Source organism: Narcine bancroftii, chromosome 9, assembly GCF_036971445.1.
Source record: "Narcine bancroftii isolate sNarBan1 chromosome 9, sNarBan1.hap1, whole genome shotgun sequence".
Classification (NCBI taxonomy): domain Eukaryota; kingdom Metazoa; phylum Chordata; class Chondrichthyes; order Torpediniformes; family Narcinidae; genus Narcine; species Narcine bancroftii.
Window position 1 is genome coordinate 88493019 of NC_091477.1, and position 19257 is coordinate 88512275.

General features: G+C 36.7%; 1 protein-coding gene across 2 annotated transcripts in view; it reads left to right on the forward strand.

Annotated features, from left to right (window-relative positions):
• The window catches only part of rsrc1 (arginine/serine-rich coiled-coil 1), a 362698-nt gene that overhangs the window by 285200 nt on the left and 58241 nt on the right, over positions 1–19257 (forward strand). For both annotated transcript variants that reach the window (XM_069896751.1, XM_069896752.1), the window contains one exon: positions 17907–17975. In XM_069896751.1, coding sequence (XP_069752852.1) covers positions 17907–17975 — 69 coding nt within the window. The remainder of the gene's footprint in view (positions 1–17906; positions 17976–19257) is intronic.

Sequence of the window (19257 nt, forward strand, 5' to 3'; positions counted from 1 at the left end):
TAACAAATAAATTTCATCAGGACATTTTTACACTGCCAGCAGACAGAAAATTTGTGCAAATTTTCAGCTTCTCGGCCACTGTGTTTAAGTGCCAATATTATCAAGCTGATGTTCAAGAGTAGATGTCTGGCTGGTATTTGGTTGCATTGAATTTGTCCTGTTTTTTTTCAGGCAAGGCATACCTGGTGAGTTTTCCATATTGTCAGATGCCAGTTTTGTAGCTTTACTGTAACTGTTTTGCTGGAGGCATGGGTAGCTCTGGGCTACATGTTCATTTCTCTGTCAAAATATTGTCAGGGCTATATCAACACCTGGCATGGGTATATTCTCTTTTTGTGGTGGATGAAATTAGAACATGCCAAGCACCAGGGGATGGCTGATCATGAACACATTGTCCTGGAAATTTATTATCTCCACATGTGTACTTAAGAGGCACATAATATGTACCCAAACATCCTGTGTCCATCTTCCCATTACATGCAAACAATCATAAAGCAAAGAATCAGGCTCTTCGGCCCACAGAGTCAGCACCAACTATCGTATCCATATGCTCCAAACCAGCAATCCCATCAAGTCCCCTCCTCCTCCCAAATGTTATCACTCACAAATACACTTTGGAGCAATGTATAGCAACTAATTAACCTACCACACAGTTTTGGATGTGTGGGAAAACTGGAGCACCTGGAGGCAACCCAAGTAATTGCAAAGGCATGCAAACGCCACACACGCAGCACTAGCGGTCAGGATTGAGCCCAGATCACTAGAGCTATGAAGCAGCATCTCCATGAGTTACACGTCTGTGCTGCCTGAATGTAATACTTGCTCTATTGAATCATGCTTCTCTATAAGCTTGCAGGGCTTGGAGTGAAGCACATTCAATAAAACTAAAACACACTTCTTGACCTGCAGCTGTGTTTGATTTGATTCTTGAGCATTATACTATACTTCTTGTGGTTAATAGTTGTGGAGTTTTTTTTTGGCTTATTTTCACACTGGCTGATTTTCACACTGGCTGATTTGACAAAAGTAAACAAACTCAATTTTTATAATAATAGAGTATATTACATCTAAATTATATTAATGGCTATGAAATATGTATGGAAATTGATCATTCTTTCTCCTTCTACTTCATTTTGTTTGGCAATGCCAGAAATATAATTGATATGCATTATTTTTCAGAATTTTATTTAATGGCTTTGAAACCAGCAATTGTAGGAATTACGAATCTGCACTTTTGGCAGATTTCCAATCAGAAGAGTGCTCAGTCACTAGTTTCTCCGTAAGTAAAGAATGCCCTATAGCAATATGATGTCAAGTGAGGCAAAGGTCAAGAACCAAGCTGAGTATTTTTTCCAATCATTGTCTGCAAGTCTAATTTATAAAATAACACGTGTAAGAGACAGAAAATCCAGATACAATTTTTGCTGCAGTGGCAATACATAAAATTGAAGTGATAGTGATTGATTTGCATCTTGTGGTTCATGGAATGTTTTAAATTCATTTTGGAAAAGACTTCTCCATGAACTTGACTTAACTCAGACTGCTTCTTATTAACTGAGATTGAGACAATCCTCTCAGCTACCTCTTCACTTCCCTTTCCCATGTTAACACCTAAGATTAAATGTCCAAGGATATCTCAACCTTGTTGTAAACTCACATCTTTCACTGCTTTTTCACCTATCTCCTCTCTTGCCGTCTCCAAATCCATCATCCTACAGGGTCATCTCCTGTTCTGTTAATCTTGTAACCACAAACTAAATTGCAAAGTCGCTAACTTTTCTTCTGAAATCCAATGTTTTAGCAGTGTTCTTCCTATAGTTAGTATCCACTGACATCAAATCTTCTAACATCTCTTATTTTCTCAGAAGAGCAATGATCATTTCCTTTTGTCCATGAAAACTACTCTCATTCACAGCTTCCGTGTTCTTGAGTGAACTCAGTAGTTTGAAATATGGCCAGGTTGAAAGAAACATATTGAACACATACACAAAATGCACATATTTATCCTTATTAATTTGAGTTGTCTGTGCCTCTGCTCCCTCATTCTGCGTGTGCCCTATCCTTCACAATCATCCATCCTTTTGTCTCCAACATCCTTCATTGTGTTAACCTATTCCAGAACTCCATATTTGAATTTCCTCCAGTTAGATTTATGATCCTACCACTATTCCAAGTAGTCTCATCAAAAGTTTAAGTGATGTCCCGGATAACTGCTGCAAAGGCTGACTATTATTTTTCATCATTCTCAATCAATTTGCTCCTATTGGCTTAGTTGAGCTCACAATGCTTCTGTCTGTTCTGTCTGTCCACCTTATGCAGCTGGTTAAATATACTGACTTAGTTTCATTTTTGTCTATCAAAGAACCATCTGTAGTAGCTGTTGTCCCCATGAAATGTGATGCCTCCAAGGGACACATTTTAGCCCTGTTGCTTCTTAATTACATGCCATTCTTTGGCAATATCATCTGAAAACTGTGAATTTCACGTGAGATGACTCCGTTTTTCTAGTTCCATTGATACTTCTTGTTTCTGAACTATCAAATTGCTTGATCAAATTAAGGACTGCATTAGGAGACATAAAGTTCCCACCACAAACAATTTCAATGTCCACTGGCTCCATCCAGCTTTCTTGGCCACTGTTTGAAGCTGAACTTAATAACTGTTTGTAATTTTAGAGTGAGCTGTTCAAAATCTCATCCATACCTTTGTTACCTCTTGAGGTATCAATCACTGCATTCTGTCCTTAAACCAGAGGTCATCCATTCGCTATTAATGTCCTCTCATGCATTCAGTCTTGTTCTCCCCACCAATGTGTTTGCTGAACTTTTTCAACTCTGATTTAAACAATGTTTCAAGCTTAAAGTTCTAATCCTTCCTTTCAAATCTTTCTATGATTTTGTCTCTTCCTCTGTGTGTAAGCTCCCCAAGTCCAATCAGTCTCTTTGACCATGTATGTGGCTTGGATCAGATTTTTATTTGCAGTGAGGCATCATACATATTTTTTCAGCTCTTTGACATAAGGTTTAAGCCACAAAGTTAAAATTGGTTGGTTTTTTTTTAATTAATTTGCATGAATTTAGATTTTTTTTGTGGAAATTTTCTGACAAGTTGCCCATTGGGCAATTTTTTAAATACTTTTTCAATTCAAAAATATTTCCAATCCCACTAATAAATAGTAATGATTTCATTAAAATCTTTACAGGCTAATTAAACAAAACAGATGTGGTTTAAAAGGAACAAAATACTTAAATTTAAATTATCTTAATGCTGGATACATGTATAGTATTGTAATGCCAAGTGTTTTTTTATTGCCACCTACTGCAAAATATGAGAAAAATTTCTTCTGAAATTATTTTAATTTTTTGTGGCGAAGTAAAATATTTCTCTTTGTAACATTTGATGCACTTAGTAAAACTTTCACTGAACATGTTAATTAAATTACAGTTGATTGTTATGGGAAGGATAAATTTCAACATTTTGTAAAGTCATAAATAAATTACGATACCAACAGAGATTCTTTTCTTTCTGCTTTCAACAATGAAACTGTTTAATTTAAATTGTGATGAGTACATGAAAGTTCTTTGAATAATTTTTAAGAAAGTAATGAACATTTTAAAGAATTGTTTGAGATTTTTAAATCCTGTATAGGCTCAAAAATTCTCTCAAACTTGTGCTTTGCCTGCCACCCATTGACAGTTCTTAGTTACAGCATATACATTTGAGCTCAGGTTCAAGCTCAAATAGAATTAATTGGATTTTAGAATACGTGTATACAGCAATTCAAATGGAGATTTGCTGAAAACCAGTATTTCTATTCAGTAGAACTTATAAATGTTGTGCATTCGTTAAAAGAACAGGGAAAAGAATACTAAAAACTTATGCAAGCCTGATACATATGTTCAAGATGGTTTTATTGGAAGTACAGCAAGGAAATCTATTTGAAAGAAATCTATCAGTCTGCATGAATCATTAATATTCATGAGTTTGGCCTTTTTTAGTTTGTTTTGCACTAAAAAACTGGGTGCTGTACATCATCAAATTTTACTGACTTGGGGTTGATATATTTGAAACAAAGCAATAATGGAGATACATGTTAAAGAACAGAAAGGTAATGAGGCCAATGAGCTATCAGTTGGCTCAGATACTAAGGATCTGCCTGAGTAAATACTTAGACCATCACAATTACCCTGTTATGTGTTTTGTATTGTAATTCTTCTCTTGCTTCATCAACAGCAGCTGTAATTAACTGTGAGTTTATGGAATTTGAACAATTTTCCTAAATTGTCTTTTGTGCAATATGTGTCATGATTCAAAGCTGATGAAGACATAAGACTCCTTTTTTTTCTTATGAAGAAAATAGATTTAATTCATGTGTTTCCACAGAGCAAATGACAATTTTTTTATCTGCTGACTTTGTCATTCTTAGAATGACAAATTAAGAAAGCAGTTCTCAACAATATACAATTGAGAAAGTAATGAATATTTTGTTCCAGTGTGCTTGGACTGTTTGAAGGGTAATATGCACAAAGTCCAGAGAATACAGTATTTGTTCGTTTTCCTCAACCCATGAATGGGTTGTTTTGATGTTCTTGTGAAGAAAATGAAATAACCTGAACACAGCATGAAAAATAATTTTCAGGACATTATCATGGCCACAATATTAGAAATGATTGTGCAGTTCTTTGGAATAAGGAATATGATTCCTCATTACTTAGATCCATCCCTTATTGAAACTACTTGGACTGAGTTAATAGGGTTTTGGTTCTCTGCAACATACATTGGAATTATGTTTTGTTGTTAATAGGGTCAATAAAATGATAACTGCACTTGTATTCACACTACATATAATGGGTATTACTGTATTTATAGGTAACGCAATAGTAAGAAATTCGTGAAACATGAAATTTGATATCATAACAATAAAACAGGAAAGAAATAGAAACAATTAAGCAAAAAGTAGTTTTCTTGATATTGATCCAAATATTGGTGTTGTAAAATGTAACAAATGAGTAATTCAGATAATTATAGCAGAATACCTTCAGTCTTTTCCATTCACAGCAGTAAGAACATTTCCATATTGGTTTGGTGTAAAACCAATTTTTTTTTCAAAAAATTGCAGAATTATTGTAAAAATAAATGTATTTTAAAATTTGTTGATAGACAAAACACAGGATTAATGTAACTGAATATGAATTTTCTTGACCGCATTTTACAGTGTAAATTAGAACAGTATAGTGAGAGTTAAAAAATATCAAGATATCAAAAGCTTGATAAAGAAGATGATCTTTATAAAATGCAGTAAATGCAAACTGGAATTCTAAATGGGAATTAACAACCAATCGGAATTCAGCATTCAGATTGTTGATCTCTGTGGTCTAATTTCGGAATACAAACTATCAGGTTGACTTGTTCTGATTTTGAATGAATCCAAAAAACTGGGAAAGTCTAGTGTATGTAATTGAACACCAATTAATCATTATTTCCTCTCCCAGTTTATGCTCCTATCAAGATTGAAAAGAAAACTCATTGAAACTTCATGGAATGTCACATTCCATGCATGTTAGTGATTCCATTGAGTCTGCAGAAAGAGCTGTTCATTGAGATTCACTTGGAAGAAAGTTACCATTTGTTGAACACAATATTTTTTTTCCTCAAGCACATTTCTTTTGCCAATTGCTCTAAATCTATGCAATTTGATGAATGACACAAGATATTGGTAACAGTTGTTCTTTACATTTCACCATCATTTTAAACATATCTATTACATTGTCTGGTCTTCATTTTGTCAAAAGGAAGAATTTTTTTTTACTCATTTCTTTGTGCAATTTTAATATATCTCTTTCGTACACTATCCCATGTTTTAACCTCCTTCTTAAAATAAGGTGTCCAGAATTCAATTCAGGGGTTAACTTCATATTTTATAACTGGGATATTTTTGAAATGAAAGTATTTTTCGATCCATATATTTCAATGCACACCAGATGACATTGAGAAAGCACTATTATGTTTCCATTTAATATTAAAGTTAGCAAACATGTTTGGGGTACAAGAATACTCTGATTTCTGAATCTCCAAAACGTAGTCACCAAATTGTACCACTCCTCTGGTTTAATAGAAACAGCATCTTACCTGTAACCTATTTCATCCATGTAAATTACCCTTTAAAGAAGCTGCAGAAAATTAGAGCTGAAAAACGACGCCTTTATAAAGGCACAGTTTGTGTAGCTATTAGAAAAACACCTTTACTGCACCAGCGATAGTAACCAGGCTTCGAATGCCTGTAAGGAGTTTGTACATTCTCCCCATGTCTGCGTGGGTTTTCCCAGGGAATTCCAGTTTCCTCCCACCATTTGAAATGTACCGGGGATGTAGGTTAATTGGGAGTAAATTGGGTGGCATGGACTCATGGGTCGAAATTGCCTTTTAATGTGTAGAATGTCTATATTTTTAAAAACTATTTCAGAAATGTTAAATATGTATTTTTCTTAATTTACCTAGAATGTTGACATTGATATAACTGCACAATAATTGCAAGTTACCTAAATAATTTAATGACTGATGGCATGTGTTAAACCTATTTTAACCTATAAATCAAATGATGCCTTTTACCACTTCTTAAATTGTCAATTAAATGTTTTAAAACAGGTTTAAGAAAAAAAATGTTATTAAATGCTGTTGAGAACTTTTGGTTCATGGCATAATTCACGTTTGGTGATAAGCAAATAAGCTTGAGCAGAAATAAGCTCAGTAAACACTTTCCAAAACTAAAACCACTTGGCCACACTACTTATTACACCCAACGAAAAAGTCTTCACCATTAAATTATTGTTATTAGTTATCCTTTTCAGCCCTTTATTTCCTCTAATATTTCTTTCCCTCTCATTTTGCAGCTGATTTAACTCTAATACACCCATTCTAAATTACACCATGTTTTCCATCATTTGTTTATAGCTTCCTCACTTTTTGAGTCTCATCCATCAGTGATTTATTGTTCCTACCATATGCTCATACAAGATGCACCACTGAGCTCAACTTTTTGTAATATGCTGCAAAACAATGAATTTGTGACTCGTTCATGACAATAAATTCTGATTCTAAATCTGGAACATTTTACCCTTCAGATCCCTTTTAAACTTCCTCTCACTCAATTTAAACCGATGCCTTCCAGTTTTAGATACTTCCAACTATGGAAAACAGAATATGGCTCGCTTCCCCACATAATTTTTATATACCCCTATCATGTCACCTCTTAACTTTCTTTGCTCCAGTGAAAACAGACCTATCCAAGCTCTCATGATGATTCATGGACTGCAATCCAGGCAACATTATTGTGATTTTTTTTTTGTACCCCCTCTAGCTTAATCATCTTTCCTGATATGTCTGGCAACCAAAACGGTATTAAATATTCCAAGTGTGATATGACCAGCATTTTGTATGACAGAAACATGACAACTCAACTCTTGGACTTAACCAATGCCATACACCTTCATCGCAGTCTATCTGTGTCACCACTTCTGGAATTTATGGACGTACCACAAGGTTTCTCTGTTCTACAATATTCCCCAGGGCCCTGTCATGCAATGTGTAAGTTCTCCTCTGGTTTAACTTCCCAAAGTGGCCAGATAGTCTGTTTTCTGTGCTGTAGTGTTCTCTGGTTTTGATGCATCTCTTCGCATTTGTTCAAGTTAATTTCCTTCTGACAACTCTGCCTATTCTTCTGGTTGATCTCCTTGTAACCTCAGACAACTTCTTTACTGTTCGTTATACGATCAATTTTGATGTCATCAGCAAATGTATTATTTATGCAACTTATATTCTCATCAAGTATTCATATATGTTTAAGGAAAACAGCAGAGGACCAAGAACCAGTGCACGCCACTGGTCACAGGCCTTCAATCTGGAAAAACACCCCTTCACATCCACCTTCTACCTCTAATTACTGAGATGATTTTTGTATCCAATTGGCAACCTTACAAACCAGATGCCATTTGTTCCAACCTTTCGGATCAATCGACCATTGCAGGAATTTGTCAAAACCCTTGCTAAAGTCCAAGGAGACAACATCTACTGCCCCAGCTTTCTCAATCATCTTGGTCAGCACTTCAAAGATCTCAATGAGTTTCATATAACCACATAACCACTTACAGCACAGAACAGGCCAGTTCGGCCCTACTAGTCCATGCCGTAACAAATTCCCACCTTCCTAGTCCCACTGACCAGCACCCGGTCCATACCCCTCCAGTCCTCTCCTCTCCATGTAACTATCCAGTCTATCCTCAAATGTAACCAATGATCCCGCCTCAACTACGTCTGCCGGAAGCTCATTCCACATCCCTACCACCCTTTGCGTAAAGAAATTTCCCCTCATGTTCCCTTTATAATTTTCCCCCTTCAATCTTAAACCATGCCCTCTAGTTTGAATCTCCCCCACTCTTAATTGAAAAAGCCTATCCACATTTACTCTGTCTGTCCCTTTTAAAATCTTAAACACCTCTATCAAGTCCCCCCTCAATCTTCTGCGCTCCAGAGAAAAAAGCCCTAGTCTGCACAACCTTTCCCTGTAACTCAAACCTTGAAATCCTGTCAACATTCTTGTGAACCTTCTCTGTACTCTCTCTATTTTGTTTATGTCTTTCCTATAATTTGATGACCAAAACTGTACACAGTACTCCAAATTTGGCCTCACCAATGCCTTGTACAATTTCATCATAACCTCCCTACTCTTGAATTCAATACTCCAATTTATGAAGGCCAACATTCCAAATGCCTTCTTCACCACACCATCTACCTGAGTATCAGCCTTGAGGGTACTATTTACTATCACTCCTAAATCCCTTTGTTGCTCTGCACATCTCAATAGCCTACCATTTAATGCATATGACCTATTTAGATTTGCCCTTCCAAAATGTAACACCTCACACTTATCTGTATTAAATTCCATCAGCCATTTCTCAGCCCACACCACCAGCCTTCCTAAATCACCTTTTAATCTACGGTAATCTTCCTCACTGTCCACAACACCACCAATCTTTGTATCATCTGCAAACTTGCTTACCCAATTCTCCACCCCTACTTCCAGATCGTTAATATATATAACAAACAATAGTGGACCCAGGACCGATCCCTGAGGAACTCCACTAGTCACCGGCCTCCAATTGGACAAACAATTTTCCACCACTACTCTCTGACACCTCCCATCCAACCATTGCTGAATCCATTGCACTACCTCCTTATTTATACCTAATGCCTCCACCTTTTTTCCTAAATATTATGTTATATATGCTAGCCCTGTGTCCCCAGAGTTCAGAATCCTCATGGCTTGGGGGGAAAAAGCTTTCTGGTTGTGAGGGCCTGAGCGCTTCGTTACCTCTTCCCAGATGGCAGGAGGGAGAACACATTGCGAGAGGGGTGTATGGAGTCCTTCATGATGTTTATGGCCTTCTGTATTATAAATGGCCATTATAAATGACTATTAAGGCAGGGAGAGAGACCCCAATAATCCTCTCAGCAGTCCTTACTATCCGCTGCAGGGACTTGCATTCTGAGATGGTACAACATGCTCTCAATGCATTCCCTGTAGAATGTAGTGAGGGTGGAGGGTGGAAGCTGAACTTTCCTCCACCTCTGTAGGAATTAAAGATATTGTTAGGGCATCTTGGCAATGGATCTGGTGTTGAGGGACCAGGAGTGATACTCCGCCAGGTGCACGCCAAGGAATTTGGTGCTCTTGACTACCTCGACCATGGAGCCATCGATGGTCAGTGGAGCGTGGTCCCAATGGGCTCTTCTGATGTCGGCCACCATCTCCTTTGCCATTTTGATGTTTAGGTGTAGGTTGTTGTCTCTGCACCAGTCTATTAGTGATTTCACCTCCTTTCTGTAAGCTGACTCATCGTTCTTGCTGATGTGCCCTACTACGGTTGTGTCATCAGCAAACTTGATGATGTGATTAGAACTGAATCTCACTGCACAGTCGTGGGTCAGCAGATGATGCAGAGAAGTATTCATTAAAGAATGCATCTATTTCCCATGGCTCCATACATTGATTGCTACATCACTTCTTAAGAAAACCTGTTCTCCTCATAGCTACCCTTTTACTCTTCATGTAGAATCTTACTGCATTTTCTTTATCTTATTTGCCAGGGAAATTTCATAGCCTCTTTGTGCACTCCAAATTTCTCATACTCCTGAATAGGCTTGCTTAATCTCATTTGTTGATACATGACATATGCTTCCTCCTTTTTCCTCACCAGATCCTTAATATCATGAGTCAACCAATGTTACCAAATTTTGGCAGCCTCGCCCTTCACACATGCAGGAGTATGTGGGCCTTTAACTCTTATCTCAATCTTAAAAGCCTCTGACATGTGCCACATCCTTTTTATCTGCAAACAACCTCTCCTAATCAAATTTTGAGAGTCACCTGATGCCATCAGAATTGGCCTTTCCCCAAGTTATGATGTTAACTTGATGACGAGTCCTATAATTTTCCATAGCTGTCATGACATTAACTGAAATTAACAGAATCATCGTCAACAGTCCCAAAGTACTATCGCATCAGCACACCAACCACTTGCCCAGCTTCATTTCCTATAGAACGTCAAGTGTAACCTTTTCTTTGGTATTTCCATAGCAAACCACAAAATATCCTTTCAAAGTACTGTGGTGATGTTATCCCTTGATAATAATACAACTTTCTTCCATCCCATCCCCACCTCCACCTCTGTTACCAGGAATCATCGGTATCCCAGAATAGTGAGCTGCCTATCCTGCTCATCCCAAATTTGTGTTTCTGTACTGCAAAGACAACATAATAATATCACAATCCCTTCTACCAAACCACGTTCTAAGTTCACCAACTTTATCTGTGAAGATTCTTGAATTAAATACAGTTCAATCTACCAATCCTTTCAGCCCTGCGTGTCCTGCCTACTGGACTTGGTTGCTTTAACATCTCTATTTGCTTCATCTTTTAAATCTCACACACTTCTACTTTGGGTTCCAACCCACAGTAAGACGAGGTTAAACTTTCCCAAGTACTATAACAAACCTACAAGCAAGGATTTTGGTTCCTCCTGCAGTTCAGATGCAACTCATTCCTGTATGTCAACTTACCCCAGAAGAGATCCTAATGACGCAATTCGCTTATACTCTTCCTGTGTCTCAATAATGGCAGCGCTGGTGGAGCTGCTGTACTGCAGCGCTGCCACTGGTGCAGACTCAGGGGAGCAAAGACAGCACTGCTCTGAAGGGTTGAACCGCCTGTTCTTCATGCCTGCAGCTCAGTACAGGCTTTCAACAGACTGTTAAAGGAGCCAATGGTGTTTGTAAGTGAAATCCTGTAACCGAGGAGGTCTGTGCCCAAAATGGTGATGCCCGTGCTCTGCAGTAACCACAAGTGGTTGCAGAATTCAGGGGAGCAGAGGACCGGTGAAGATCACCAGAAACAGGGAGACCACACCCTGTTGAGAAAGAGAAGCAGAGGAGACTACCCTACAGGGAAGGTGATCACAGCAGCGAATCAACGAGGGGCTCTGGTTGAGGGATTCACACAGGCTGCGGGATGTTGGCAATGTGTAGGCGAGGGATCCGCACAGGCTGCAGACTGCTGGAGACTAGCTCATGACAACCAGTGTCAGCTGAAATTTGAGAGGGTGCTGAGGGCAAGAAGGGCCTTGTCACTGAAGGCTTCCTGATCATTTTGGAGGTTTGGATCTGGTGCTCGGGTTGCCAATAAATCAGACAGGAGTCTGTGCGGCTTCAGAGGCTGTGAGAGCACTGGAGGCAAATCCATGGACACTCTATGACTGAAGGGACTTCCTCTCAAACAGTAAGTGGCACTGGGTGACACCACTGGTGACTCTTTGGCTGTTTTACAGCAGGCAGAAGGCAGTTTTGTGTAGTATTGTTTTCTATGCTGTTATATGACAATAAAGGAATCATGAATCTTGAATTCCTAATCGCGAACCATTCTTCCTCTTCCCAATGATTACCATTTCTTGACAATCCTTTCCTTCACTGCTTGCCAACTATTCTTTGTCTTCTTCACCTTTCCATTGACTGCTAGTTCTTGCAGTTGAAGATACACGTAATGATCACACACCTAGGTCATATCGATTGTTTTGATGAATTGACTTTGTTTATTCCTTAATCATTTTGTCAATTATTAAAATTCAGCTGTCAACACACTGACCTTTCAATCAAAGTCATGAATTTATAGCCACTCCAGAACTTGAGCATATCTACTAAGCTAATACTAGATTGAATCAGTGTCAGGGTTGCTGTCTTTTCAATGGAATACTAAACCATAGCTCAATCAAAATCATTTGGTTAACTTGTACATATTGAATATTGATGGTGTTCTAAAATCTTTATATACTTAATTATTTTGGTGCCTTCATATTTTCCATCTTTGACAAGTATCGATGCATGGTACTGTTTCAAAGGTTATCGAATGGCAAAAGACTATGCCTATATACTATATTTTCACTCATATAATGTGCACATGTATATAATGTGCAGATAATCATAAATTGTGTACAAATATTTTTGTATAACGCGCACACACATATAACACACAGGTATAGTGTTCTAAATTCCAACTGGCAAAAGCAATTTGTATTTAAATGGAACATGAGACAATGCACATACCAGTATCTGCCACAATTAATCGCCTGCAATTAACACCCAATCAATTTCCCCCAAAGGTGTCAATTGCCTGTTATTTAGATGATATCCTGCTGTAACACATTAACAAGCTTTGGAGAGGAATCAATTAAATAGAATGAAGACAGGCTTCAGAATTAAGCAAGATTTTAATTCTCAAGTTAGAAGCACTTGATATATTAATCTCCTCTCTCAGGGATGGGTTTTGGCAATTAACATTGATACGATGCAATGCCCTAGCCAGAATGCCTTGTTTATAGTAATACCATGTCATTCAGTACAAAGCGATATTCCCAAGATCAAAATTTCCCATGCCCACTATAAATTGCGCCCATTCTTTCATTGTTGCTATTATATTCTCATATATTATATTCTCATACTGGCTATAATATTCCCACATTTGCTATAAATTGCCAGCACGTCTTTCCCACAGCCACTATTAATTGTGCGCGTTCTTTCGATGCCAGTATTATATTCCCACGCTCGCTAATATTCCCACATTCGCTATAAATTGCCAACTCATCTTTCCCATGACTGCAATTAATTGTGCGTGTTCTTGCAATGGCGCTATTATATTCCCACTCTCACTATAAATTGCTGGTTCAACATGTTCTCGAATAGTGCGCACACGCATATAATGTGCGGGGAGGAGGTTACAAAATGCAGATGTAGTGCGTGCTTTATAAGTGTAAATGGGAATTTGTACGCTAAATTTCATACTCTAAAGTATTAAAATGAGAAAAAGTTACTGTAAAAACATAATCTAAATATTTGGGTATGGTAAAATACTGTAAATCAAACATTGACCTAAGCACAAAAGCTGCAGCTGTTGGCATCTTGAGCAGACATAGGGTGTTGAAACTTAACTGACCATTTCTACTCATGGATTTTGTCTGATCTGCTGATTTCCTTCAGGAATTATTTGTCTGCTGAACATTAGCTTAAAATTGGGACTTTTCCTGAAGATTACCTTTGATGTTATCCATTACCAGTTTACCTGAGAATTCTTCAGCTTGGTCTTTTATTTTAAGAGTGAATCCCAATCAGTCCTTCAGGATGGACTGTTCTGGCAACTCAATTCCATATTCCACAGCAGCTCCAGAGAATTCCTGTCATTTAAACAGTTAGCCTCACAGAATCAACATGAAGGTTTTGGTTAAATCCAAACTAGGTCTTTGTATTTGGAAATGAAAATTAGGGGTTTCCTCTGAAATGTCTTATTCCCACCAGTAAGTTGCCCAGCGTAGCTTCAAGACATAGAAATTATTTCTTCCTATCTAATAAAGTGATAGAAGGAGACCATTTAATCTGCTGTATCTTAACTGACTCACTTTTATAGCTATCCAATCACAGTTCCTTGCTCCTTCCACATTACATTGTATTTTTCCCATTAAAATATTTAAACAATTCTCTTTTGAATTGTCTTTGTTTCCACCGTGTTCCCAGTTCAAAACATGAATAGAAAAAGTTGTGAGATCAAAATTAGAAGGGCAAGAAAATAGACACATTGTATCCATTGAATTGCCTCACTTTGTCTTAATATATAAAGGTTAGCATCAGTTGAAGATTAAGAAGCACTGCTTCCAAAATTCAGTAATCTTGCACTGTCCTTAACTTTTCCATTTGCCCACTACTAGAAGAAGCATGGGATGTCATTGTTAATGTTGCAATAATACATCTGTTAAATTTGGATGTAAGTATGTGCCACACTTTTCCACAATAACATTTCTAAATTCTTACTCCCACATCACCTCAGAATTCTTATAACTTGATCAACCTGAAGAGTAATAAAAGATCACAATAAAGACAAAACTTGTCATGTACAACAGATAAATCAAAATCAGGCACATTAGTTGGTTGAATCCAAAATTATTTCCAAATAGCACAACAACTATAAATTTTCCACTGTTAATGGGGATCTTGAAATCCACTTGATGTTTTTATTATTAACTTTCAGTCTAATGATTTCTACTAATACATTTTGAAGATGTTTTTCGTGCTGAATGTGTTCTGCAGTATGATCATTTGAATGAAACATTAGCCAAATGTTTTACATGACTCAAGGGGTCTATTTACAATTGCACATATGGCCAAAATTGAATTTAAATGGAATTTCTATTATATTTCTTTTTCCTGGCAGTCAGAATGAAGTGCAGGTCTTTACAATTCTAAATGATTATTTTGAAAAGCTCATTTAAAATATTTGAATTGCGAGAATGGTTAGAGATTTAGATTCAAACAACCTTAACAATTCTTGTATCACAAAAACCTTACAATAAAGCGTGCTTGTTATATTTATAACCTAGATATCAATCTGAGTAAATCTGGATTTTCCAACTAATACTTTTATGCTTGTTTTGAGCAAAACAATGTGGATGTAGTTAATGAAATGCAAATAACTGTTTGTAGTGATTTAAATAATAAAACTTAGTGTGGCACAGATTCATCAGTGATATCATTTTTTATTTAATTATCTTAATCAACACTTGGCTGGATGCAGAGCTTTTAGATGTGAAATTAGTAAAGGCTTGGTTATAATGCAATAAGTGCAAGGTAAAGTAAGTTAACAACTGTTATGAAAGATTATTTCTGGAGATTTCTTTGCACACAGTTCACTCACCAACAGCTTAGCAATAAAGGGAAATGGTTCCCTCGAGACATTAAGGTATTGAAATAAATGATATGCTGGAACAAAAATTGAATTAATTTGTAGTGTTTATTGATAACCTCTCGTTTCTTGGCAGTGCATTTTAATCTTTTTATAACATCTGCATTGTAGTGTTTAAGACAGTTTTCAAGAATGTGTCAGAGATTGGTGTGATAGAAGTAAATATGACCAAATACACGATTGTGGAAAATATGTAAGAAAATTAGTTTGAGAAAGAGGCCTCCTCCTTTGTTTAATATTGAAATTTGCTCTGGACTTTGAATTTATTATTGCTATTACAGTACATTATTCAACCATCAAATATTGTTTATTTAATTTTTCAAGAGTGTTATCATCACTGTGTATTAGTTGGATGAGCATAAATAATGTTGTCAGCAGTTATTACTTAGATCTTATGAGGTGCCACCCTCCAGGTTTCTCTCAGAGATTTTTCGAATTGAGCACAAATCTTCAGGACTTTGCTGCAAGCAACCTGTGGGAAGACTATGAGACAATATATAAGTAATCAGCTTTGAATAAATTTCTTTTCCTCATTGTAAAAATAATGTAATATATTATAAAAGGAAGACTAACCATCAAAGAGTATAAATAAAATACCACTGATATCAGAAATCCAAAATAAAAATTTGAAAATGCTCAAAATATTCAGCAGATTAAACAGAATCTGAGGAGAAGAAAACAAGATTATCACTTCGGGTTGATGGCATTTTTCTAGAACTGTTAGAACTTTTGAGAATGTCCCAAATATTCTCTAAAATCTTGACTCTGTGTCTTTTCCAATTTGGAGTTAATATATATACAAAAGTACAAAGTAGACCAATGAAACAATGTCTGCAGCAGTCTCCAGATGTGTCCGTTTTTGTTCATTATATTTGAGATGGTGCTCAAGCTGGTCAAAATAGGATGAATTATAAGAAAATAATTTGCTTTTTTTCAATAGAACAGGTAAAGTTTTTTTTCCGGAAATGTACATTGATCCATATTTTCTCCCGTAAGGTTTAGACAAACAAGTTAGCATTGTCAGAACTGGTTTGCAACGATCGAAGTTTGATCTGTATTCGTTGAATTAGTACAGGAAACTTTGCAATCAAGTTGCACAAAAGAAGCTCCCAAACAAGAACAAAACACTGTTAGCGTAATGGTTAATGCTATTACATCTTCAGTGACCTGGGTTTGAATCTGCTGTTGTCTGTATTGTCTGTAAGGAACTGCTATTTTCTTCCTGTGACTGTACAGCTTTCCTCCGGGTGCTCTTGATTCCTCCCACCCTCTAAAAAGACGTATGGGGTTACTGCTATAATTGCCATCTGAAATTTTTCAGTGAAAATAACATCAAAGCAAAGCTTTAGATGGAAAATGTAACTAAAATGCTGGCTCAAACAGTATTTAATTTTAAAGCTGAACCTGCACTTTCTGCACTTGTAGAAAGAGATGGTGGGCCTGCTTGTACACTCAGTTATTCTGCTAAGTTCTGGCATTATTCATCTCAAAACATGATTAAGAGTGATGACATGAGCAGAATTGCATTTGAATAAAGAAATCATCTGTGGAATTCCTGTTTGGTCAAAAAGGGAATACTTACTAAAGGATGAGTTAAATTACAGGTTTCCTGACTCCATCCTATCTGCTACCCTTCTTCTCTGGACATAGCTGCTCATGGCCCTGGGCATGTTTTGTTCTGCTACTCCCAATTACACATTTTGTCCTGTTCCCTAGTGTGGTCCGACCACACGTGGCCCCATTGCTGATTGAGCTTTTTTCGTGCTCCACCTATATACATGACCTCACTCCTGTCTGCACAACTAGATTCCCATCTCCCAGATGAACTACTACTACAGGTACATCGAGGCCCTGTAAAGCTATCAACAGTTCTGCCTCCACAAAATTCTCAATACAAACTGGCAGGATAAACAAACCAACATCAGTGTTCTTTCCCAGGCCAAAAGCTCCAGCATTGAGGCCCTAATTATCCGCAGTCAGCTACTTTGGGCAGACCATGTCATTTATCTACCCGACAACAGAATCAGAAAACAGACACTTGATTCTGAGCTCTTAAGAGATTGCCAAGTGAACAGAGTAAGTAGATTCATGGATGTTCACAAATGCTCCTTGGGGAAAATACAACCACCACATGGAGTGCTTTGGACAGCTCTGGTCCATGCATTGGGAGCGCACAGAAACCCAATATAAACATTGAAAGGAGTGCACCAAGTCTCAAACTATAACATTATGCGTCCCATCAGGCACTTCCTGGCCTTGATGCAGTCAGAAATTCTCACATTGGCCTCATCAATCATCTCAGTACTTATAGAATTGAAATGGAATCAAATAATCCTCAATCCTGGGGGACTGCTGAAGAATAAATAAATAAGTTTGAGATTTTATTCATTTTGCTGTGGAAGACTTTCTGATTTTTAAAAAAAGGAAAAAAACATAATAGATTGAACTGTCTTGATATATTTGGTTAAAATTTAATTTTAATAATTGGTTTAAGTATAACATGTTTATTCTGAATCTCTAATTTTCTAGAATTTGAAAGATTTTCTCATAAGTTTATGCTTTTGATTTTCAGCAAAAGCTGATGAAGTTTTAAAGGCTAAAGAAAGGAAAGAGGAAGATGCCAGAAAGAAGAAAGAGCAAGGTAACATAATTCAATTTCACCAAAATAGCATCCATAATTTTAAAATGAATATATGGGAATGCTATTCCCCAATTTTCCAAAATGTTGTTCACTTTAATTAGGGGAACAAAATAACGTTTATGATTTTTTTTAAATCACTGAAAGGTGTGTGAGTGATGTAAACCAAGTATTCTACTGTTGAAAGGTGGGTGGATTGTTTTGACTTTTGGGGGAGCATCATTTGATTTTCAATCCTGACAAACAAAACCTTTTGTGTTTTTTTTTCCCAATATGAAGAAATGTTTTTTTCTGGGAAAAAGAAAAGTTGTAAGACGAAATGCACAATATATTTATGATGTGTGCTATCATAAATTTGATATCTAGCAGGTTGTCTTTTCTGCAAGTGTTTTTTGGATGAAACATTTTGTCTACAGCCAGGATCATTGTTGACAGTGGATGCTGCCTCCTTGCTTTCAAGCTCCATTTAGAAAAGAATAATTCACCTGAAATAGATTCAGAGGATTTGTTTTAAAGTTATAATATATATTTGGTATTTGCCCATGTGCAACTTTCCAAAGAAGTATCTTTTGTTGACATTTTAAAACAAAATCTTGAATTATTTGTGTGAACAAAGAGTATATTTTATTTTCCTTTTCATTATCAATCATAAAAGGCGTACAGTAGGGGTGTCAAACTCAAATCACGGAGGGCCAAAATTAAAAACTTGGACTAAGTCGAGGGCCGAACTAAATATTTATTGAAAATTTTCAACAACATCTGCATGTTTTCTCTTCTTTCAACATATGTAATGTTAAACTTTTTCTTATTAAAATAAATGTTTAATAATAGTTTTGGATAAACTCTTTCCAGAAGCATTAACAAATGAGAAATAAAATATTCAATAAATAATATTTCTCTATAGAGGATTTGTCAAATGTTGCTAGTGTGCTGTCGAATAGTAAAATCTGAGGGCTATTGAGAATGTGGGAGAATAATATGATTCCTGAAACAATCAAATGGGTGACTGATTGTGGGCATGAACTCTAGCAGGGTTATTTACCATGCCCTCTTTCCATTGGTACAGATATCCTTTGATTTAGACACTTTTCAAGTTTTATGCCTAATGAGCTTGTATCCAGGTGCAGGACCATTTTTAACCAGGAATATATTTATCACTGTGACATGAAACTATTGGAAGATCGTTTTATCCTGAGATTAAAGTTCATAATCCTTACTCAGGCCTATGTGCGGGAGGGCGGGGTTTGCAGGCGATCGGGTTGGACAACGACAGGGCGGGGGCATC